Source organism: Bubalus kerabau, chromosome 4 (genome assembly GCF_029407905.1).
Source record: "Bubalus kerabau isolate K-KA32 ecotype Philippines breed swamp buffalo chromosome 4, PCC_UOA_SB_1v2, whole genome shotgun sequence".
Taxonomy (NCBI): domain Eukaryota; kingdom Metazoa; phylum Chordata; class Mammalia; order Artiodactyla; family Bovidae; genus Bubalus; species Bubalus kerabau.
The window spans coordinates 173,363,562-173,386,574 of record NC_073627.1 but is presented as its reverse complement, the minus strand read 5'-3'; the positions used below and the strand labels follow the sequence as shown (position 1 = coordinate 173,386,574).

Here is a 23,013-nt window from a genome sequence, read left to right as displayed (position 1 = left end):
ACCAGGGAAAGACTGAGAGGGACCGTGGAAAGAGCTGGAACAGGAGAGCTAATGGGGGATGGAGACAGGGACCTCCAGCCCTGTCCTGTCAAAGGCTCAGCTCTGTCCTGGGAACAACAGGAAGATACTGGTGAATTTTCAGATGGAGGATAAGATGATTAAGTGGCTGCTACAGCGGTCCAGGCAAGAGGCTTTAGGGCAGTAGGTGAGTTTGAGAGCACCCTAGGAGGTAACCAGGAACGGAGCAGGTGACAGGTTGGATTGTGAGGTTTAGGGAAAGGGAAATAGCAAAGACACCCTGCAGGTTTCTGCCTTGTGCAGTTGGATGGGGTGATGTTTCCATTTGCTGAGACAGAAAACACTAGGGGGACAACCAGGTTTAAGGATTGAGGTTGGAAGACCTTTGAGACCACCAGAGGAAGTATTAGGTAAGTATTTGTCCATATGGGGGAATTTACTGGGCTTCTTGCCATCACCCCATATTAAGAAAATGAAAGCCCAGGGGTTGAGATGACCTAGGTAATGGGACTCAGTGAGTCCAGGTCTAGTGTATATGAAGCCATGATGTGTCTTTCCAGAATCTGAAGAAGAGGATGAGGACAGCCCAGAAAGTTCCAACTTGCCTCTCAGCTGGCTCCCCCAGCAGGATCCTCAATCGGACATGACCAAAGAGGATCCAAGTGAGGCTCTGCAAGGTCCTGAGGTCCAGGAAGCTGGAGAGAGCTCCCCGAGGTTGGGGTATGAGACCTATTTCAGCTCAGGGGGCCATGGGAGCACCAGCCCCACCACTCTGGACTGGGGTCAGCCTGCAAGCTGGGTGGCTTCTAGCAAACAAGCCAGTGGAGACAAACTTCCAGAACATTCTGAGGTCAACCCAACTGTTGACTTCAGCTCACCCAGGTCCTGGAGCAGTGGGACTGTGAGCCTAAATCACCCCAGTGACAACCTGGATTCTACCTGGGAAGGAGAGACTGATGTACCCCAGCCCACTGCCCTGGCAGAAACTTCACCCCAGAGCCCCAGCCACCACCTCCTCAACCCAAATGACAGAACTGAAGGAAGTGTTGCTCTGGTAACGCCCACGGAATTCCAGGGACCCTCAGCACCACCCGCCCAGAGCCTCCAGTGTCCTGCAGACAGATGGAGGAGAGAAAACAGCAGCCTCTCCTGCCCTCAGCCCGGGGACCAGTCCTGGAAGCAGACACGGATATCACCTAAGCCACTCCCTTCCCGATTCACCGGCTCCATCAGCCCTCCCAACCCCTCCCCTAGGCCAGCTCGGCAGGACAGGCCACCCCCCAGGCCAGGAGCCACTCTGGCTGGCCACTCATCTTCTGATGCCCCCAAGTACGGCCGGGGGCGGCTGAACTACCCGCTCCCTGATTTCTCCAAGGTGGGACCCCGGGTGAAGTTCCCCAAAGATGAGAGCTACCGCCCCCCCAAGGCCAGGAGCCACAGTAGGCTGCCCGAGGGCCCTGCCAAGCCACTGATCTTCAAGTCTCCTGCTGAGATTGTGCGGGAGGTGCTGCTGAGCAGTGGAGATGTCTGCCCTGGAAAGAACCCACCTCCTACTCACCCTATCACCAGGGTGCCCCAAGAATTTCAGACACCCGAGCAAGCCACCAAGCTTGTCCATCAGCTCCAGGTAAGCCTGACTCATTTCCACACCAAGGCGCCTGCTGGTGTGGGTTGGAGGCTGAATAGGATTGGCGGGGGCGGGTGGGGGGGCGGTCTAGAGGATCTGGAGGGGCCAACCAGGAGCCCCCTGCTCGTGATGGGAGTGTTGCACCCCCAGCGATGAAGATACTCCCAAGCCTGTTGTTCAAAAAAAAAACCAGTGATTGCACTCATGCTATAAGGATAGGCTGTGTTTGTTTTCAAGTCCTGCTAAGAAAAACTGGAAACATACAAGAGAGAAAATAGCAGTGATGAGCCCTGAAGCCCGATCACACAGCCGTATCTACCTTTTTCATCAACGGCCTCTCCTCCTCGACCTCTCACCTGCTACTCCTGGGGTATTTTGAAGCAAATTTCAGGCATCAAATCATTTAACCCTCAAATATTTCAGTGTGTATGTCTAACAATAAGGAATCACTCTTAAAGATAATCGTCGGCCTACCTAAAACTTAATGCCCATTCCTTAATATTAACCAATGTCCAGTCAGTATTCAGATCTCCCCCTTTGTCTCATAAATGGCTTATTTCAGTTTGTTTGAATCAGGATCCACACACGGCTCAGATAGGTATTGGTTGTTGTACCTTCAAGTCTCTCACCATCACCTTCTGCCTTTTTTGCTTTTTTTTTTTTTTTGATGTGGACCATTTTTAAAGTCTTTATTGGTTTTTTTTTTTTGGCCGAGAGGTATGTGGGATCTTAACTTTCTAGCCAGCGATCAAATCCAAATCCCCTGCATTTGAAGACAAAAAGTCTTAACCACTGGGCTGTCAGGGAAGTCCCTTCTTTGCATTTTCTGCCAAATCTCTTTCTTCTGTGTAATTTATCTGTTAAAGGAATCAGTTCTGTCCTGCAGAGTCTCCCACATTCTGGGGTTTTATGATACACCCTCTGATATCTTTTCATATGTCTCCTTGTCCTCTCTTTGTCCTGTGTTTTGCCCAGTTAGAACTAGAGGTGTTTCCAAGTTGTAGTCATTTGCTTATTTCCCCCCAATCGTAGTTCCATGTGGGTAGGGATTTTTGGCAAGAGTCCATCATAGGTGGTGCCTTCAGGAAGCGTGAACTGCCTGCTGGTCTCATTTGTGATACTGACCATTGATGGCCATTACCTTGATCCAGGCTTTCACTGAGGGCGACTGTGGTAGTATCCTGCTTTTTTTTTTTTTTTTTTTTTGCTGGAAATCTTCTATAAAATAAAACTTTCCTTCATCAACTATTTGGTTACCAAGGGCTCATTCACATGGGAAAGACAGGAGAAATGCTGGATTCTGTCCTTCTAACAACCAGTTTTCAGAACAATGCATCGGTTCCCTGGCCTCCTTCAAAGGTGACCAGTGACATTTGTTTTTGCTTTTCCTCTGTAAGGACTTGTTTTAACAAGCACTTCAGTTTTGTTTCTGGCAGGTTGTAACTCTGAGTAAATGCAACTGTGATTTTCAAGTCTTCTATTTTCCTACCAATGGACCCTTAGATGGTTCATTCAATCAGCCATTCAGAAATATTTACTAAGCACATATTACTTAACTCCTGGGAGCAGAGCCATGGGGGAGACACATGTAGGCAGAGTTCAGATAGATAGGCAAGTAGCTGAGATTCTCTGTGACTGGGTTATGCATCGCAGTGAGCTGACCCTGAGGCCATCGCCGCTGTCAGGGCTATAGACAGGTTGGTGCATGAGTGGTCCTGTGGCCTCAGACCCTCCAGGATTTGGCCATGGGGTCTGTATTGCAGGGGTCTGCTGAACTGCCACTACTGAGCCCTTTCCCTCCGAGGCACCCAGAGGCCCCCTTTGGGGAGTGGGTTCCCGGGGTGGGGGGAAATCTCACAGTCAGAGGCCGGGTGTGTGACCTCGTTGCCCCCCTTCCCGCAGGAGGACTACCACAAGCTCCTCACCAAGTATGCCGAGGCCGAGAACACCATCGACCAGCTGCGCCTCGGGGCCAAGGTACTGGGCCGGCCACGGTGGAGGGGTGGAGAGGTGGAGGGGTGGAGGGGTGACACTTTTCCCTAGCCACTGCCTCCTGCCTCCAGAGACCCTGGGGCTAGGGGACGCATTCCTTCCTTGTTCTACCATAGGGTCACTCTGTGACCCTGGGGCGGCAACCTGCCCTCTCCAGGCTGTTGATGAGCTCTGAGTCCTCGAATCCTAGAATCTGGGGTGCCCAGGAATTTCACCAGAAGCTCTCCTTCTAGATAAACTCTGGAGTAAGACCACCTGGGCGCAACTCTTGTCTCCATTACTGACTAGGTCTGTGACCCTAAGGAAGTTACTTGGACTCGCTGAGCCCCAAGGGAGTAGTGCAGAATTTCTGCTCCACCCTGGGGCTAACACTCCCCTTTGCCTTTCTCCTCCCCTGTCTTCTCACCCACAGCCTCTCCACCCATTCTGAATGTCTAGTGCAGGAGAGGGGAGTGTGGAGGGGGAAATCAGTCCCCCCACATCCTGCCCAGTCCTCACCCGGTCTATGGGAGGCTGTGAACACTGCACTTGGGACCTTCCCCTTTTCTGGGGTGAGGCAGGAAGTGGAACTTGTTGCAGTCCCTCCTGGCTTCCTGCTTCCGCCTACGGGCCTCTTGCCTCATCAAGCAGCAGTGGAGGAGGGGTGGGAGCTGGGGTGCAGAGATGCAGACTCTCCCTCTCACTTGCCTCCTCTCTCAGGGCCCCCACCCAGGCTGCCCCCATCCTGCTCCGAGACCCTCTCCCTGCCAGGGAGCTGCTTTCCACCATCTAGCAACTCCTCTTCCATGACGTGTTGCCAAGGCCGCCACGTTGAGAAAGCGGAGGGGCCCTGTTCTAGGAGCAAGACTTCCCCGCGTCCCCACATCCTCCTGACACAGGCAGATCCTTTCTGTCCTGGCCTCCTTGGGCACAGCTGTAAAAGGGGGTTAAACACACTTGTTCCTCGGAAGGAAACCTATGACCAACCTAGACAGCATATTCAATAGCAGAGGCATCATTCTGCCCACAAAAGTCCATATAGTCAAAGCTATGGTTTTTCCAGTAGTCATGTATGGATCTGAGAGTTGGACTATAAAGAAAGCTGAGTGCTGAAGAATTGATGCTTTTGAACTGTGGTGTTAGAGAAGACACTTGAGAGTCCCTTGGACTGCTCGGAGATCAAACCAGTCAATCCTAAAGGAAATCAACCCTGAATATTCATTGGAAGGACTGATGCTGAAGCTGAAGTTCCAATATTTTGGCCACCTGAGGCAAAGAGCCAATTCATTAGAAAAGACCCTGATGCTGAGAAAGATTGAAGGCAAAAGGAGAAGAGGGCAACAGAGGATGAAATGGTTAGATAGCATCACTGACTCAATGGACATGAATTTGAGCAAACTCCGGAAGATAGAGGGCAGGGGAGCCTGGAGTGCTGCAGTCCATGGGGTTGCAAAGAGTTGGACACAACTTAGGGACTGAACAACAGCAGGCCTCCTGGGAGCCATTGGGCTGCCCCCTCCCAACCCCCATGTCTTCAGGCTTCTTTCAGCTCTCTGAGTCAGATTCAGGGGCAGAAAGAGAGCTGGAGGACTGTTGTTGGGGCTTGATAAGACATCCCTTCTGGGGAAACCACATTGTCATAGGCTCCTAGAAGGTCCAAGGAGAAAGGATCTGGTCATCAGGTCCCCTGTCTCACAGATTGGAGAATCAGGACCCCAAAAGGGGCAGAGGTTGCCAAAGGTCAAGGTCAAGAACAGAGGCTGGGAATATCTTCTCCCTCCCTCCTTTCCTACCTTCCTCCTTTACTCTTTAAAGGGAATGAGTCTGGGTTTTGGAAGTACTTATCTAAGAATTAGAGAATATTAACAGTATTAAAATGAAGGTGTTCACTGGGTACCCTTGTGTGCCAGGCACAGAGTAGGCATGAGCAGGGGGACTCAGTGGGATCACAGCCATGTGCGTCTCCTGGACATTTCCCCCGACCCAGTGGGGACTCCCCATTTAGGGACGCCAGCCTGGCTGGTATCCCAGACCCCAGTGTGTGAAGAGGTAAGGTAGAAGAGGCCAGGAATGGTGCAGCATTAGCTCACCTGCTTTTGCTTTCTAGAAAAAGTGATTCTTTGGCCTGAGAATTCTCCTCAAGAGAAAGGTGGGTACAGGTCAGCTCGACGCTCCTGGAAGCAGAACAATCCTCTCCCTACCCTGGGAAACAGTACAGGCAGGACTCACGTCCGTCCCAGTGTGCTGAGAAGGACGTGGAGCCTGAGTTGGGAGGGGCCTCACTGGGTCTGCAGAGCTTGGGGAGCTGAGTTTCCAGCCCTGCCTCTCACTGTGTCCAGAGCTCTGTCCAGGCTCGGGAAACCCCAGGATGGCTTCCTGCTCAGAGCCCTCGCCAGGGAGGCCAGCTCACAGAGGCAAAAGTGTTACTGCTCCTGCAGGCTGAGCTGCTGCTAAGCTGCAGGCTGAGCTGCTGAAAGTCCCTTGGACTGCAAGGAGATCCAACCAGTCCATCCGAAGGAAAATCAGTCCTGAATATTCATTGGAAGAACTGATGCTGAAGCTGAAACTCCAATACTTTGACCACCTGATGCAAAGAATAGCAAAGAAAAGACCCTGATGCTGGGAAAGACTGAAGGCAGGAGGAGAAGGGGACGACAGAGGACAAGATGGTTGAATGGCATCACCAACTCAATGGACTTGAGTTTGAGTAAACTCCAGAAGCTGGCGATGGACAGGGAGGCCTGGTGTGCTGCAGTCCATCGGTTTGCAAACAATCAGACATGACTGAGCGACTGAACTGAACTGAACTGAACTGAGGTTGAGCTGGCTGGAGTGACCTTCCCAGCAGCCAGCTGAGCCACTCACTCTGTTCAGAGCCCCCAGGGGAAGGCCTGGACCCCAGGCCAGGGATGTGACCCTGGAGACCCAAGCCAGGCACAGCAGTAGAGGAGCAGCGGCAGGTGGGGACCAGGGGAAGGAGACTGGCATTTGCTGAGCAGCAAAAGCTGCCAGGCCCCAGGCTAAGCATACTGCCAGGGTCAACTCATTTGATCCTCTTCACAAGAGGAAACTGAGGCTCGGCCAGTTGGAGCGATTTGTGCAACCTTTCCACAGCTGGTAAGAGATTAAAAGTGGGGGATTAAACTCTGCCTGATTCCAGAGTGAGCACTGTTTCTCGCCGTGCCTGAGTGAGCTCCGCTCAGGCCCTGGCAAGGTATGTGGCAGAGGCATAGGGACAAGGTAGAATGAGGATATTACAGTGTAATAACAATAGCAATAAGTGATGCTACTGACCACTGTCCTAAGTCATCTACCACTGGGGAAACTGAGGCACAGAGGTTAAGGGATTCACCCAAGATCACTCGCCAAGCAGGTGCCAAACCTGGGGTTTGAGCCCAGTGTTCTGGCTGCAAAGCCCACTCTGAGTCGACTGTCTTTTTAGGCTTACGAGTTTGTTTATGTATTTATTTTTTTAGGTTTAATAGAGCCAAACTTGATGATCCTGGTTTCTGCTGCTGAGGTGGCTGACCAGGGAGTCCCAGGGCCTGGCCTGGGGGCACCACTGGATCTGTTCTGGGGTGGAAGCAGGGAGGGAGATAGGGCTGATCAGGAGTCGGTGCCCGGGGACCAGCTTAGGGTCAGAATTGATAGGGGTGCCCTGGCTCAGCCAGTAAAGAATCCACCTGCAATGCGTGAGACCTGGGTTCTATCCCTGGGTTGGGAAGATCCCCTGGAGAAGGAAAAGGCTACCCACTCCAGTATTCTGGCCTGGAGGATTCCATGGACTGTATAGTCCATGGGGTCGCAAAGAGTCAGACAAGACTGAGCAAGTTTCACTTCACTTCACTTCCTGCATTCACTACCCTGTGGCCATCTCCCTCCAGCTGCTGTCCCCCATCTCAGCTGTAGGAGGGTCTGGAGGAGTTGAGACCGGAAGTTACCCCAGAGAGAATCAGGGGGCATGACACAAAACCGTCTTTCCTGAAGTGTGTGTTCTGCAAGCCACCTGGTGGGGGTGGGGGTGGGGATGCAAGGATGGGGGAGGGGCTGGGGGAGGGGGACGGGGGGTGGGGAGTAGGGAGAAGGGCTAGGGAGGTTTGTGTGTTCTGAGGGGTTGAGGAAACATTTCCTATTCTCTCCACTCCCCGCCCCTTTCATAAAGTCCATTAGCATTTTAAAGGCTGTGTGAAACCCAGCTGTGCTGAGAATAGTTGGTTATTTAACCCGCTGCTTCCCACCCTTGCTGGTCCACCCTTCTCTGCTTAACACCCTTGAGGGAGCCAGTCCAGCCTCAGGGAGCACCATGGGATGCCCTGGTTTAAATGGGGGGTGGCCCTGGGTTAGGTCCTTCCCGTGTCATGAGACAGGTTGGGAGGGGCAGGCCTGAAGCCTCTCAGCGATTGCCCACACTCACCCCCAGCTCCCTGCTTTCCTGGGCCTCCACACAGGCTGTTGGTCCCTCTGCGGAAACAGAGGTGCTGAGAACTGCTTGTTCCTGTTGCTCCCCCAGGTTGGGGTCTTTGGGGGGGAGCCAGGCCTGAGGATAGGGGATAGGCAGGGTAGGGCAAGGGAGAACATGCAGGAGGGCCAGGCCTTCCCCAGATTTGGGTCACCTTGGGAGGAGAGGGGTGCTGGGGGGCACATCCCCCCAGGCAGGCCTGAGCAGATGGCCAAGGGGATTATTAAAATCCAGCTTTGTTCTCATCAGAGGCTGGGCCTGAAAGAGGGGGGAGGCAGCAGGGGCCAAGCCATGGCTGGGCCATTGTCCCTCACTTTGGAGGAGATTGCTCTGCCATGGCCAGGACGTGAAGAGCAGCTTAAGCAGGCAGAGGCTGCCTGTCTGTAGGCCTGGGAGCCCACCCTGAACTGTCCACTCCTGACCTTGGGGGAGCAGAGGGTAGTAAGATAAGCTGCCTGATGCTGAGGACTGGGGGGCACTGAGGCACCACGGGAGAGTAGCTTTTTTAGGGACCTGCCTCCATGAGGGCCAGATAAATAACAATGGCAGTGATGAGGGTGGTAGCGATGGTGATGGAAGGAGTTATACCTCCAATGATGACAAACAGGAGGGTGATGGCTGCTGTGCATTGAGCACTCCGGGCACAGGCAGGTGAGTCCAACCAGCTGCCGTAGGACTCGAAGCCAGTCGTAGAGCTTCAGCGCGAACCCAGGCACTACAGAGCTCATAACCTCAGCCGGGGATCAGCGGACTTCCTGTTTAGAGGGCCAGATAGTGACTATTTTCAGCTCTGTGGGCCGTACATTCTCTGTGGTAACGATTCATTTCTGCCATTATCGCATGAAAGCAACCACAGACAATACATAAAGCAAGCAAGCGTGGCTGTGTTCACTAAGACCATGTTCGTTAAAACAAACCATAGTTTGCCAGGCTCTGCTTTAAACCACTATATGGCACTCGGGTCTTTAGCCTCAGATGGTCTTCCCTGACTCTCTACCTCTCTCCCACATGCTGGACTGTTACCATATGAAATCCATCCTCAAATGATGGAGAGCTGCCACAACTGAGAAACAATCCCTTCACTTGTTGGTTTATGCATTCATTGAAACAGCTATTAATTGCCTTTATTATCAATGTAATGGTAATTCTTAGAAATGTTTTTATTAAGAAAAATAATAATGATCATATTATTGTAAAATGATTATACTTTACATCTGTTCAGTTCAGTTCAGTTCAGACGCTCAGTCGTGTCCAACTCTTTGCGACCCCATGAATCGCAGCATGCCAGGCCTCCCTGTCCATCACAAACTCCCAGAGTTCACTCAGACTCAAGTCCATCAAGTCAGTGAAGCCATCCAGCCATCTCATCCTCTGGCATCCCCTTCTCCTCCTGCCCTCAATCCCTCCCAGCATCAGAGTCTTTTCCAATGAGTCAGCTCTTCACATGAGGTGGCCAAAGTACTGGAGTTTCAGCTTCAGCATCATTCCCTCCAAAGAAATCCCAGGGCTGGTCTTCTTCAGAATGGACTGGTTGGATCTCCTTGCAGTCCAAGGCACTCTCAAGAGTCTTCTCCAACACCATCGTTCAAAAGCATCAATTCTTCGGTGCTCAGCTTTCTTCACAGTCCAACTCTCACATCCATACATGACCACAGGAAAAACCATAGCCTTGACTAGATGGACCTTTGTTGGCAAAGTAATGTCTCTGCTTTTCAATATGCTATCTAGGTTGGTCATAACTTTCCTTCCAAGGAGCAAGCGTCTTTTAATTTCATGGCTGCAGTCACCATCTGCAGTGATTTTGGAGCCCCCAAAAATTGAGTCTGACACTGTTTCCACTGTTTCCCCATCTATTTCCCATGAAGTGATGGGACCGGATGCCATGATCTTTGTTTTCTGAATGTTGAGCTTTAAGCCAACTTTTTCACTCTCCACTTTCACTTTCATCAAGAGGCTTTTTAGTTCCTCTTCACTTTCTGCCATAAGGGTGGTGTCATCTGCATATCTGAGGTTATTGATATTTCTCCCGGCAATCTGGATTCCAGGTTGTGCTTCTTCCAGCCAAGCGTTTCTCATGATGTACTCTGCATATAACTTAAATGAGCATAAATCATAACAAAAATTAATAAGATTATTAATATGGAAAACCATAGACTCTGGAGTCAAAGCAGGGTTATAATCTCAGCCCAAGGATTTTTCAGTTGGAGATTCTGAGTAAGTAACTCAGCCTCTCTGAGTCTCAGTTCCCCCTTCTGTAAAATAGGCCTGTGGTCCCTCCCTCTTAGGGCTACCATAAAGAGAGAAGGAAAGGATGCATAAGCCATTGGCCCAGTATTTGGCCCCCACCCATAGGTTCCACTGAAAGGCAGTAGTTATTATCCATTTTTAATTTATTTATATTTATTTATTTACATCTATTATCCATCTTTATTGAGCACCTGAGTGATGGCATGAATGAAGGGGATGCCTTCTGGGTGGTTTGGCCCACCTCTGACTGGGCTCTGCCATGCCTCCCCTCCCCGACAGGTGAACCTGTACTCGGACCCGCCCCAGCCCAGCCACAGCATCCATGCGGGGACGATGCCCCAGGGGACCAAGGTCTTGTCCTTCACCATCCCACAGCCCCACTCTGTGAAGTGGTATGTGGGCCCCGCCGAGGGCCCGCAGGCCTCTGAGGCTTCAGGTGAGTCTGGGAGACAAGATGTGTCTGGAGGCTTCTCTGTGGTGACTGCTCTGGGGACACTTGGTCCACCCCAGGGTGGCCCCAGCTTCAGGCTGGGGAAGAGAAGGAGGGAGGTGAGGCCCCTCTCTGGGCCCTGTGACTTGAAGAGGTCAGATGGAGATGTGGAAATGTCTGCTTTGAGCCAGAGCTGCGTGGGTGAAGCCCTAGCTCTCTCTACTTAGCAGCTGGATGGTCTTGGACAATTTGTACGACAAAGCGTATCATCACAGTAGAGCCCATATCAGGCTAGCCCCTGCGCCAAGCCTTGCCATGCACGGCCTCAGTTAATCACATCAGCCCGGTGAGGTCCCCACTGGTGTTACCGCACTGACAGTCAAGGCAGCCAAGGCTTGGCGAGGTGATGGCGTGAAGAAGGTCACACCGCTACAGAGGAGGGTCGGGATTAGAACCTCCATCGTTCTGAGCTGAAGCCCACACTATTGACTGGGAACCCAGAGGTCTGGCTTGGCCTCTAGCTGTGTGGTCCAGGGCAAATTTGCACCTTGTCCTTGCCTATAAATGGGGACAACATTGCCCAGGTCACTTCCTGGGGCTGGCAGAAAGGTGGGGAGATCGTGAGAAGGCTGAGCTGTTACTGGAGGATGGAGGTGGTGGTTTTGAAGTTGAGCACTAGTCTCTCAGCCCCAGGAAGGACTGTTCTTGGCCCCAACATGTAGTGACTGTGTATTCCAGGGTCGCCATCAGCTGGAGGAAACCTGAGCCCCTCCTCACCTCCCAGCATGCCCACCCTAGGGTGGCTTCAGGAGGATGCAGGGGGCATTGCCCAGGACCAGCCCTCAGTGGAGCGGGCCCAGGAGCTGGCTTCTCAGGCCAGCCGGTTCCTGACCAAGGTGAGTGGAACCCCAGCTTTGCCCACGGGAGACAGACTTCCCTTGGAGAAAGCAGAGCCTCTACCCGCTTGGGGGAGGGGCTGTGTGTGTGCCAGGCTCACTCATCACTCCCCTGCAGCAGTTAACTTGGGACTTTCCTGCTGGTTTTAGAGGCCACAGAGCTCCAGCGTCCTCCTTGTCCCCCAGCGCTAGGTTTAACTCCCTTTTTGGCACTGTGTCTCATCAAACTCTGTCTAACTGTGCTTGAAAGTATCTCCTGGTTCACTCCTGGGGGAGACTTTCAGCTTTTTCAGGATTCTGGAAGGGTTATGGAACCTTTACTTTCCCTTTTCCTCTTTGGATCACCCCACTTCTCTAGTTCTTTTCATTATGGAATCCATTCTCAGTTACTTCTCAAGAGGCCTTTTCATTTTCATCGAAATAACTATGAATTTGTTATTGTTTGTAACTATACGCTTGGCCTTTTTCCAAAAGTACTTTAAAGCAGCTTAGAAAATACCCGCATTGTAACCACATTTTGAAAACAGAAGCGAGGAAACTGGGGTAAAGGGGAAATATGAGTAGGAAAAAAAATAAAATGAACTTAGGGAGAAGTGAATAAACAAAGACCCTGAACACTTTATCAGATTCACGTTTGGCTTTGAACTTCCTAGTAGTCAATGCAAAAAGGGAAACGCAATAGTTACGTCACCATGTCCATAAAACAAATTCTTTCAAAGAAACACTACTATTCTCTTTTCTTTCTTTCTTTCTTGGTAAAAACTTTACTGAAATATAATTCACATAACATGTAGTTCAGTCATTTAAAGTTAATGCTTCATGGCTTTTAGTACTTCATAGTTGTGCTGCCATCTACACCATCAATTTTAGAACATCTTCATCATACACTAAGAAACTCCATATCCATTAAGCAGTCGCTTCCCATTCCCCTTCTCCCCAGCCCCAGTCAGCTGCTCATCTACTTTCTGTCTCTTTGAATGCATGCTAAGTCGCTTCAGTCGTGTCTGACTCTTTTCTAGCTTGCCAGGCTCTTCTCTCCATGGGATTCTCCAGGCAAGAACACTGGAGTGGGTTGCCATGCCCTCCTCCAGGGGATCGCCTCCTCTCAGGGATCGAACCCTTGTCTCCAGCATCTCCTGCATTGGCAGACAGGTTCTTTACCAGGAGCACCATCTGGGCTTCCCTTCTGTCTCTTTGAGTTTACCTGTTGTGGACATTTCGTATAAATGGATTTGCATACCATTTGTCCTTTTGTGTCTGGCGGCTTTCACTTAGCACAGTCTTTTCCACGCTCACCCATGTTGTAGCAACATGAACTTAATTCCTCTTCATCCCCGCCGTTCTGGGTCCTGTAACTGGAGAGACATTTCTCCTTGTCCTGTGGACTGTAAAGCATCTCAATACTTTTTTTACATTTGATTACATGTCAAAATAATATTTTAGGTTTATAAAATATCTTATTAAAATTAATTCACCTATGTCTTTTCACATTTTTAGTATGGTTACTGGAACATTTTAAATTACATATGTAGCTTGCATTATGTTTCAGTTTTATATGTTATATAAGTTATATAATGTAATTATATTAGGAAAAGTTGTATATTTTGGCACTGATCTAGAGCTTTCCTAGAAATCTACAAATAGTCTTTGCCTTTTTTCCCCTAATTAAATTTTTTTGGTAACTGTAATAGATACTCATGGTAAAGATCGTCACACAGGGCCAAGAATATACTCAGTGAAATTTGCTTTCCCACTCTTGCCCTTCTGCTTTGTACCAAATCTTTAATGAACACACATGTGTTTATAGAAATGGTCACATAAGTATATACACTATGTTGTACCTGGATTTTTTTTAATGTCCCAAATTTGTATATTTCTGAGTAGGCAATAAATTCACTTTGCTCAAAGTTCAGAGAATACATATAGTAGAAAACCTTCCTCCTCTCCCTGTCCTCCCACACCATCCAGTTCTCCTCCCCAGAAGCAGTTAATATTTTAGTTTCTTTCATCCTTCTAGAGATAATTTATAATATATAAGCAATTGTATTTGCATTTTCCCTTTTTTATTCTCTCTACATTTTATAGCAGATGGTAGCAGACCATGCACACTGTCCTGTACCTTGATTTGATGCTGAAAAGTAGTTCATGGAGGCATTTACACACAAGAACACACACACACGTGCCTTCCTCCTCTGGATGGCTGCGTACTATTTCACGGATAGGCATCTGGATTGCTTCCTGTCGCCTCACCCCCCCCACCCCAGGATGCAGCTAATATCCTGCCTCATAGGTTTCATGCACATGAATGAAATAAAATCAAATCCGGAAGCTCCGCTTAGATCTTCCCCAAGGCTGCCATGGCCAGTGCCAGTGCCGGAGCCTGTTTCTGGCACCTGCCTCTCGGTGCTTGTCAGAAAACCCACGTCCCAAGGCGGGACCCAGCTCCCTATGCCAAAGTGTGACTGTGGCTAAGTGTGGGAGTTGGCAGAGCTCACCTGAGCCTGGATTAATGGAGTGCGTTTCTTTCCCCTCCAATGCCCAGGTGGAGTCCTTTATAGAGCTGATACACGCAGGACGGCTGACACCCCAGGACCAACTCAAGGTACTGTCCTCTTCAGAAGCTGCCCGCTGAGCTGCTAGACGACTTCTCTGTGTCCCATAGCACAGTCTCCAAAGCCTTGTTTGCTGCAAGACAGACCAGGGAATCCCAGACACCGTGTCTCCCTTTTGAACAGACAGCCCCGCTTAGCTTTCCATGATAATGATTGCTAGAGCACAATAGTCACCACTTACTATGCAGCGGTGGTGGTGTACCAGGCTCTGTGGCAAGCCCTTGATGTACATTAATTCATTTTATCACCATAAAAACCTGGCGAGGCAGTTACAGTCATCACCCCCCATAAATGGAATGAACTGAAACCCAGAGAGGTGACTTGAAGACCACACAGCCAGTAGGGTACAGCCCAAATGGAGTTCTGTCTGATTCCCAAGTCCAGGGTCGTAACCACTGCCCTGCCCAGCTCCCCACTGATTATCCTACCTGTCAACAACCAGGAAAAGGCATTTCCTTTTTAAATTTTCTTTATTATAAAAGCGATTGCTAAAGCTTGAAAACTGAGGATGGGGAGGCGAAGAGATCCCCTAATCTAACCATTATTGGCTTCTGGACTCCAGTATTTCTAGGTAACTATGGTCACTCATGGAGAAGGCAATGGCACCCCACTCCAGTACTCTTGCCTGGAAAATCCCATGGACAGAGGAGCCTGGTGGGCTGGAGTCCATGGGTCGCTGAGTCGGACACGACTGAGCGACTTCACTTTCACTTTTCACTTTCCTGCATTGGAGAAGGAGATGGCAACCCACTCCAGTGTTCTTGCCTGGAGAGTCCCAGGGACGGGGGAGCCTCGTGGGCTGCCGTCTATGGGTTGCACAGAGTCGGACACAACTGAAGAGACTTAGCAGCAGCAGCAGCAGCATGGTCACTCATAAAATTTAGATTTCTGCTGCATCAGACAGGGTCCCAGGAAGGAGCAGTTGGAGCTCTCAAAGCTGCAGGTGTAGGGATCAGTGAAGGAGCTGTTAGCAGGGGTGTGGGCGGCAGCCTCAGGGGGCCCGGCAAGGGACAGAGAAGCCCAGGGACTCACACCCGCCTGAAGCTGCTATCTCCCAGGTCTCTCCCCTCCCACCCTCTGACCTCTAATAGATGCCTCCCCTAGAAAGACCCCAGGGGAAGGTACAGCTGGGAGCTCAGCTGAGGCTCAAGGCATAGAGCAGGGTGAGGAGAGGAGCCGAGGGGGAGGACTGGGAGGGGCAAATGCAACATCCTTGGTTTGACAGTTTTCACTGTTATTATATCAGCAGTTACTGTGTTGTTATATGGGCTTCCCAGGTGGCACTAGTGGTAAAGAGCCCACCTGCCCATGCAGGAGACGAAAGAGACGCGGGTCCACCCCTGCAGGAGACGAAAGAGACGCGGGTCCACCCCTGCAGGAGACGAAAGAGACGCGGGTCCACCCCTGCAGGAGACGAAAGAGACGCGGGTCCACCCCTGGGTGGAGACGACCCCCTGGAGGAGGGCGTAGCAGCCCACTCCAGTATTCCTGCCTGGGCAGTCCCACGGACAGAGGAGACTGGCCTGTTACAGTCCACAGGGTTGCAAAGAGTTGGACACGGCTGAAGTGACTCAACAGGCATGCATGTTGCACACATGCTCCAGTTACAAGATGTCACACGGATAGCATTATCCCATTGAGTAGGTAGTCAAGGACCTTGAAAATCAAAATTATTCTTTTTCTTCCCCCCTCTTCTAATTCCTCCATATCCAGGGAAGTTGAGAGCTGTTGGAAGATCAAGCTAGACTGGGGATGAGCCTCTAGGTTGTCCTTGGCCGACCTCTGTCGTCAGCATAGAATGAGTGAGATGAGGATAAGAAGTCAGGGATAATGGTCCCACCTCCCATGGTTCTAGCCAAGAGTTAACTAGCATCACGTTTACTATGGGGGCCTCGTGCAATGGTTGGGACTATGAGCTCTGGAGCTTGAGGGCCTGGGTTCAAATCCTAATTCTACAACTTGCTCACTCACTGTGTAACCTTCACCAACTTTAGTAACCTCTCTGTACCTCAGTTTCCTCCTATTTAGATGAAGATGATAAACTACCCCTCTCGTTAGGGTTATGCTGAAGATTAGATGAATAACGCAGCGTCCTTTTAGACAAAGCCTCAGTGCTTCGTAAATGTCAATTATTGTTATCAATAGTATGATGCTGATGATAATACATCTGTTGGGTGTATTATCCAACAGGATGTATTGGATTCAGGAGAAGAGTGACTAATATTCCAAAACCCACAGTTTTGAGAATCAAGTATGAGGAACTAAGGCCTCTCAAGAAGTAGGTCTTTATGGCGATACAGCAATAGTATATTTGACACTGTGACCATCATGGAACATCAGGGTTCTTATGGGTCTACCCAGGGAAGACTGGCACCCTCTGGGGCTCATGCCGAGGCTCTAAGCCGTGCCTGTGTCCTACCAGTCTAAGGGCAGGGAGATCAACCAGGGCAAACAGGTTCCAGAGGCTACCAACCCCAGCCTTCCAGACACTCGGGAGCCCAGAGGTCTCCGCAGTCCAGGGTGAGTCCCGTAGCCATCCCATGCACCCGCGAGCAGCTCATGCACTGTGTCCGCAAGGATGGAGCCCACAGGGCCTAGGCACTTGAGTCTTACTGGCCTGTCGGGTTTCAGGTCTTCCAGCAGCTAAAGGCTGCCCACGTGGCCCTGGAGGAGGACTACCTGAAGGCCTGCAGGGAGTGGCACCTGTCCCAGCAGCTTGCCGGCTCCAAGGGGACACCCAGGAGATTTGATCCTGACAGGTACCTGCTGGGGAGGGAGGCCTGCGAGGACAGATGGGCCAGGCCCCAGGTCCCCGCCGGGAGGGGCACGCTTCATCCTTATAATTCACACACTTGGGGAGCGGCGAGAAATCCCATCCCAATTAGCAGCACGTCCAGATGGGGGATACTCAAAGGCTGAGTTCTGTGTACTTTTAGACTCCCTGCCATGAGAAGTGCCCTTGGAGATAAGAGTGGAATCCCCTCACTGGAGAATGGGGAAACTGAGGCCAGAGGGGAAAGGGATTTACTCAAGGTCCTACACCCAGGTGGTGACAGAAAGGAACTTGGACTGAGCCTCCTTATTCCCAGTAGAGTCTGCTTTTATCTTGTTTATTTATAATCTACATGATGATGTCAGATGGGCCCTCCATGGGCATTTCTGGGGTCTCTACTCTAAAGCACAGCCTTCGAGACCTGCTGACGTTTCCTTGTTCCAGGGAAGTGGAGGCAGAGATATTCCAGCTGGGAATTCGCCTGGATGAGCTGAAGGACCTCATGGACCGCAACGAGCAGGAGCCTGGGCAAGTTGGGTCAGACTTGGCTCTGGACAGCCCCCCAGCCACGCCCTCCCCCCACCAGCCAACAGACCTGCCCTCTCCCTTGGAACAAACCCGCACATCGGCCATCCAGACCCTCGGCCCTGAGGTACCTCTTTACTCAACCGTACTAGACTGTTCCTTCATTCACTGGTTTCTCCATTAGTTAGCTTCATGACATTTGAGAAGTTTGTACCATATGCCGACACTCAAGACACATGGTGGGAATTCAGTAGAAAACAACCAAAATAACAGGTGGCCTGTACCCTCATGGGCTCCTCTGGTGGCGCAGATGGAAACGAGTCTGCCTGCAATTCAGGAGACCCGGGTTCAATCCCTGGGTTGGGAGGATCCCCTGGAGGAAGAAACGGCTACCCACCCCAGTACTCTTGCCTGGAGAATTCCACGGACAGAGGAGCCTGGCAGGCTACAGTCCATGGGATAGCAAAGAGTCAGACACAAAGAGTCAGACTGAGCAACTAACACTTTCACCCTCATGGAATTTTCTGTAGAGTTAAACTTGTTACTTTAATTTTGATTGGTGCTCTGAAGGAGAATTATGGAGTTCTACACCAAGTAGATAACAAGCTAACATATCTGAGTTCATTAAGGAGTCAGAAAAACTTTCCTTGAGGAAGTCATGTTTAAATGAAATCTGAAAAGGAGTAGGAATTACTAGGTGCAGAAGAGGAAAAAAAAATCTGGCAGAAAAAACAGCCTATGCAAAGGCCCTGTGGTTAGAGTATAAACAGTGAGGCGTCCATCGTCTAAGGGGTCCACATCTAAGAGATGTGGCTGGACAGGCAGGTGGGGGCCCCAGGAATTAGGTATGTGGTCACATCAGGGGGATGGTTTTAAACTGCTGTTTTTTCAGCAGGGGATGATATAAGAGGATTTGCAGGTTGGGCTTCCCTGGTGGCTCAAATGGTAAAGAATCTGCCTGCAATGCAGCAGACTGTCTGCACGGTGGGAGATACAAGTTTGATCCCTGGGTCAGCAAGATCATCTGGAGAAGGGAATGGCTGCCCACTCCAGTATTCTTGCCTGGAGAACCCCATGCACAGAGGAGCCTGGCAGGCTACAGTCCATGGGATCACAAAGAGTTGGACATGACTGAGAGACTAACACTTTCACCTTCAGAGCTGGGGAGGTGGTGGGGCAGATGCAGAGACATGCATGGACTTGAGAGAGGTTTAGAAGGTGCATTGGACTGGAGTTGGAGTGATGGTGAGAGGAAAGGAGCGAATGATGGCCTCCAGGCTTCTAGCTTGTAGACCCAGGTGGATGTGGAGACTATTCACAGAGATGGCTACACTAGACAAGAACCATACATGGAAGGGGCTGTGAACGATTGTCTCTAGCCCACGTCACAGCCCTATGGGAGATGGCGATCTCTAGTGCATTATCTTGAGGGACTCCCCTGCTCCCACAGTGAAGATGTTTTGAGTGGCTGCGTGTTCACACTGGAATGAAAATCTGGGTTCAAATCCTGGCACCACCCCTTGCTGCTGTATGGCTTTAGGCAAATCATTTGAGCCTCAAGTACCTGTCAGTAAAATGGGCTGTAATAGCCTGTATACTGGTGGGATTGTTGTCAAGTGATATCTGTACAGTGCCTGGCACATAGCACATTCATGGCAGCTGGTTTTGGAGATCAATGACCCAGTTCTTACTTTTACACACAGGAAAAGAGTAATAGGCCAGTGAATCTAACCTCTTTCTTGCTCTTCAGCACCCAGCGTGAGCCTGGCATAAGGTAGGTCCTTAAAGAGTGGTCTTAGGTATCTGCTGAATCTCTGCCCCTCCTCCTTTCTGGCCCCAGCCCGACGCCACCAGCATTGGCCCCCACCTACTGCCCATGAACTCGGATCTGAGCACTCCCAGCAATGAGGCAGAGAACGGGCCTCTGGGCCTCCCGGCCCCGCTCAAGCACAAGGAGCTGCAGGTGGAGCAGGATTTCCACGGCCTCCTGGAGCGGTGAGTGCCCACCAGGCCCGAGGCCAGGGCGTCTGGCCCTGTGGTGGGATCTTGCTGGCCTTGTGGGTTGAAGTCACATTTCTCTGTGTTTTTCTGCAGGTACCTCAGTGTGAAGTCCCTTCCAGAAGCCCTGAGGATGGAGGAGGAGGAGGTGGAGGGCCAGGACTGCACCCTGGGTTTTGACAGGCCGGATCCAGCTCCAGGAAAAGCCGTGGCCCCAAGGCTCCTCACCAGGCAGCCCCCGGCGCAGGCTGAGAGAAGTCATGGGGTTCCCCTCGAGTAGGTCACTGAGCTTTCCCCGCTGGTCCCACACCAGCTCAGAAACCACAGGGCAGTAACTGTCCTAGGAGCTAGACAGCCCTTTACAGTTTAGAAACGGCTTTCCTGACCTGTAGCTCAGTGTCTCTACAAACCATGAAATATACACCATTGATAGCACTTGAAATGATTTCGGGAGGTGTGGGATGAGATCTCTCGTAGGAGAGATGCAGCATTAAATAGCATCACTCTTAGTCTCAGAGATTCCATGTACAACAAGGAGAAAGTCTCAGGGCTATAAAGTCTTCAGGGCCTCTCTTGATCTTCCTTTAAAAAGAGAGAAAGAGAAAGAAAGCCAGCAGGCCTCAGGCCAAGAGCCTTTACTAGGCAACAGGATTTATCTAGACTATGATATTGCTGTTTTCATGTTCCTTGTATTTATTTGCAAAGTTCGCTTCTGTCTGTAACACAAAATACTGGTCTTCTGTTTACGATAGTGACATGGTCTTTTTGAGTAGATGGAAGTTGATGGAAATGGCTGGAATAGGAAAGAGGGAAGGCAAATTCCAGAAGCCTGGGAAAGGGTGCTCTGGCACCTCTATTTCCGCACGGTTTCTGCTCCGGTGTATGGGGCGGGTTTTGTCAGCACCCTCATTTTACAGTTGAGATAAGTGTGGTTCAGAGAGGGTGGTACCTTGCCCAGGGTCACACAGCAAGAGGGCGGCAGCATAGGGTGAGGATGGAGGGGTGCCTGACTCCAGAGCTCGTGTCCTGCATTGCATGGCTCCCAGGACAGAGCTGCCCAGCCCATGCCAGGGCTCAGGGGCACCATGCCTCTCCTTCCCTGCCAGGGAGACCATGGAGCAGATGGTGTCTGTGAAGCCAGCAGATGTCTGTGCATCCGTGACCAGAGATGGGCATCTGCAGGGTCTGGCAAAAGCCGAGGAGGCCCCTCCCGGCCACAGCAGGCCCCCCCATCCTCGGGGCCCCAAGTCCGCAACGTCCCACCAGAGCAGTCTGGCCAGCCTCGAGGGAAGTGGCATCTCTGAGCGTCTCCCACCAAAGTCTCTGCACCAGGCCGGCGGGCCCCCGCTGGAGGTACGCGTGGGTGTGGGGCCTCTCCCTGCATCTCCCCTAGCCTCCTGCCTCCAGGCCTTTGCTCAGAGTGCCTGCTGCTACCGCCTCTGCTGTGGCTCCCCATACCTCCACCTCTCTACCTGGACCTCCTCTTTCTCCTCTGAGACCTGTAGCTCAGTGCCTGTATCTTTCTGAGCCTGCTTAGCACAGCTGAAGGTGGGGGTGCTGTCTTTGACTCCAAGTAGTTTGTGCCATGAGAATGGCACTTTTTAAACTATGACAGGAATCACAAATCACTGTGGAAATATGACTTATGGGATGGATCCTCCCCTAAAAAACCACATATGGGGATTTCCCAGGGGTTAAGACTTCACCCTCCAATGCAGGGGGCACAAGTTCAATCCCTGCTAGGGGAGCTAAGATCCTACATGCCTTGTAGTAAAAATAAATAAATAAATAAATAATAAAAGAGAAGCAATATTGTAACAAATTCAATAAAGACCATATGGTCCACATCCAAAAAAATAAACACATACATTTGCATGTGTACACACACACACACACACACACACACCCCTATAGTCCTAATGAGCCCATGGTAAGGAATATGCACTCGGCCATGAACTCATTGAGGGCAGACACCCTTGTCTCTCTGTTGGTGATCTTTGCCCCTTGCATTAGATGTGGTGTGTTGGAGGTGTGTGTGGTTGATCAGTTTGGTTTTCCCAATTCACGCTGCTGCTGCTAAGTTGCTTCAGTCGTGTCCCAACTCTGTGCGACCCCATAGACAACAGCCCACCAGGCTCCCCTGTCCCCGGGATTCTCCAGGCAATAACACTGGAGTGGGTTGCCATTTCCTTCTCCAATGCATGAAAGTGAAAAGTGAAAGTGAAGTTGCTCAGTTGTGTCTGACTCTTAGCAACCCCATGGACTGCAGCCTACCAGGCTCCTCCATCCATGGGATTTTCCAAGCAAGAGTACTGGAGTGGGGTGCCATTGCCTTCTCCAATCCCAATTCATGGCACCTGGGCATTTCTGCAATCAGGTAGAACACGACATTCCAGGCCCACCCTGGAAGATGTGTGGATTTGAGAATCCCATTCTCGCAGTGGGACTGCTTTTTCCTCCTCCCCTTTCTATTTCTCAACTCAGGAAGTCTGTGACAGTCTCCCTCCCAAGGGCTCTGGCTCTCACCCCTCAGGGACACGGGGCATGCTCAGGGTCCTCTCGGGGCGTGGAGTCCCTGCTGTTGGCCCGGGGCTTATGCCAGGCCCTGAGTACCTCAGGACCCCGCGTGCCCAGGGCCTGCCTGTTGGGAGCTGGGCCAGCCTCCCTGTCTGTGAGCCTCTGGAATGTGAGGCCCAGGCCAGCACTGGGGAAGGGTTTCCCAGTGTTCCCTGGGCACATTCCTCAGATTTAAAGGGACACTGTCTCTTTCAGGAGCCCTGGATGGCATCCCCCGAGACAGACAGTGGCTTCGTGGGCTCAGAAACCAGTAGAGTGTCACCCCTCACTCAGACCCCAGAGCACCGGCTCTCCCAGATCAGGTAATGGGGACCCCATCAGTGTTACCCACTTGGGGTAGGCTGAGAATCAAAGTGCCTGTGAGCTCAGAACAGGGTCTGGGCATTCTCAGAGCCCCACACTTCATCCCCACCAAGGATAGGTTATTGCCTTCATGTTATGGATAGAGGGAAAGTGACTTGCCCAGGGTCACTCTGCCACATATTGACAGACTGGGAATTTGTTGAACAAATGGGTGATGAAACGGTGAATGAATAAGATGTGCCGGGAGGGTGTCGTGACAGAGCCGCCAGGTTGAGTGACAGCCTCCAAAGCCAGAGGAAGGTCCCTGGGACTACCCAGGGCTGCGTGGGAAGGGAAGATTACAAACCTCATTGCTGTTTATATTATCTAAAAACTAAGTTGAGCTTTATGACTTTGTGTACATGAGTAGGCAAGTGTACCGCTCTGTAGTTTATAAAGAAAATGTGTGTGTAATGGAGCTGCATCCTCAGAAATGCCATCCTGCCAGGGCTGCTGAGTCCCAAAGGATAGGATGGTCTAGCATGTGGAGGGGCTCGGAGGTTGTGGCCTCATTCTGTGTGACCTCAACGTGTCTCTC

At 51.0% G+C, this 23,013-nt stretch overlaps 1 protein-coding gene across 1 annotated transcript in view; it reads left to right on the top strand.

Moving 5' to 3' along the window:
- Positions 1-23,013, top strand: part of AKNA (AT-hook transcription factor) — a 58,951-nt gene that overhangs the window by 20,211 nt on the left and 15,727 nt on the right. Inside the window, exons 3-13 of the mRNA XM_055579445.1 lie at positions 579-1,645; positions 3,548-3,622; positions 10,602-10,758; positions 11,491-11,648; positions 14,191-14,250; positions 16,892-17,019; positions 17,478-17,685; positions 19,399-19,553; positions 19,653-19,832; positions 20,663-20,909; positions 22,329-22,435. Coding sequence (XP_055435420.1) covers positions 579-1,645; positions 3,548-3,622; positions 10,602-10,758; positions 11,491-11,648; positions 14,191-14,250; positions 16,892-17,019; positions 17,478-17,685; positions 19,399-19,553; positions 19,653-19,832; positions 20,663-20,909; positions 22,329-22,435 — 2,542 coding nt within the window. The remainder of the gene's footprint in view (positions 1-578; positions 1,646-3,547; positions 3,623-10,601; positions 10,759-11,490; positions 11,649-14,190; positions 14,251-16,891; positions 17,020-17,477; positions 17,686-19,398; positions 19,554-19,652; positions 19,833-20,662; positions 20,910-22,328; positions 22,436-23,013) is intronic.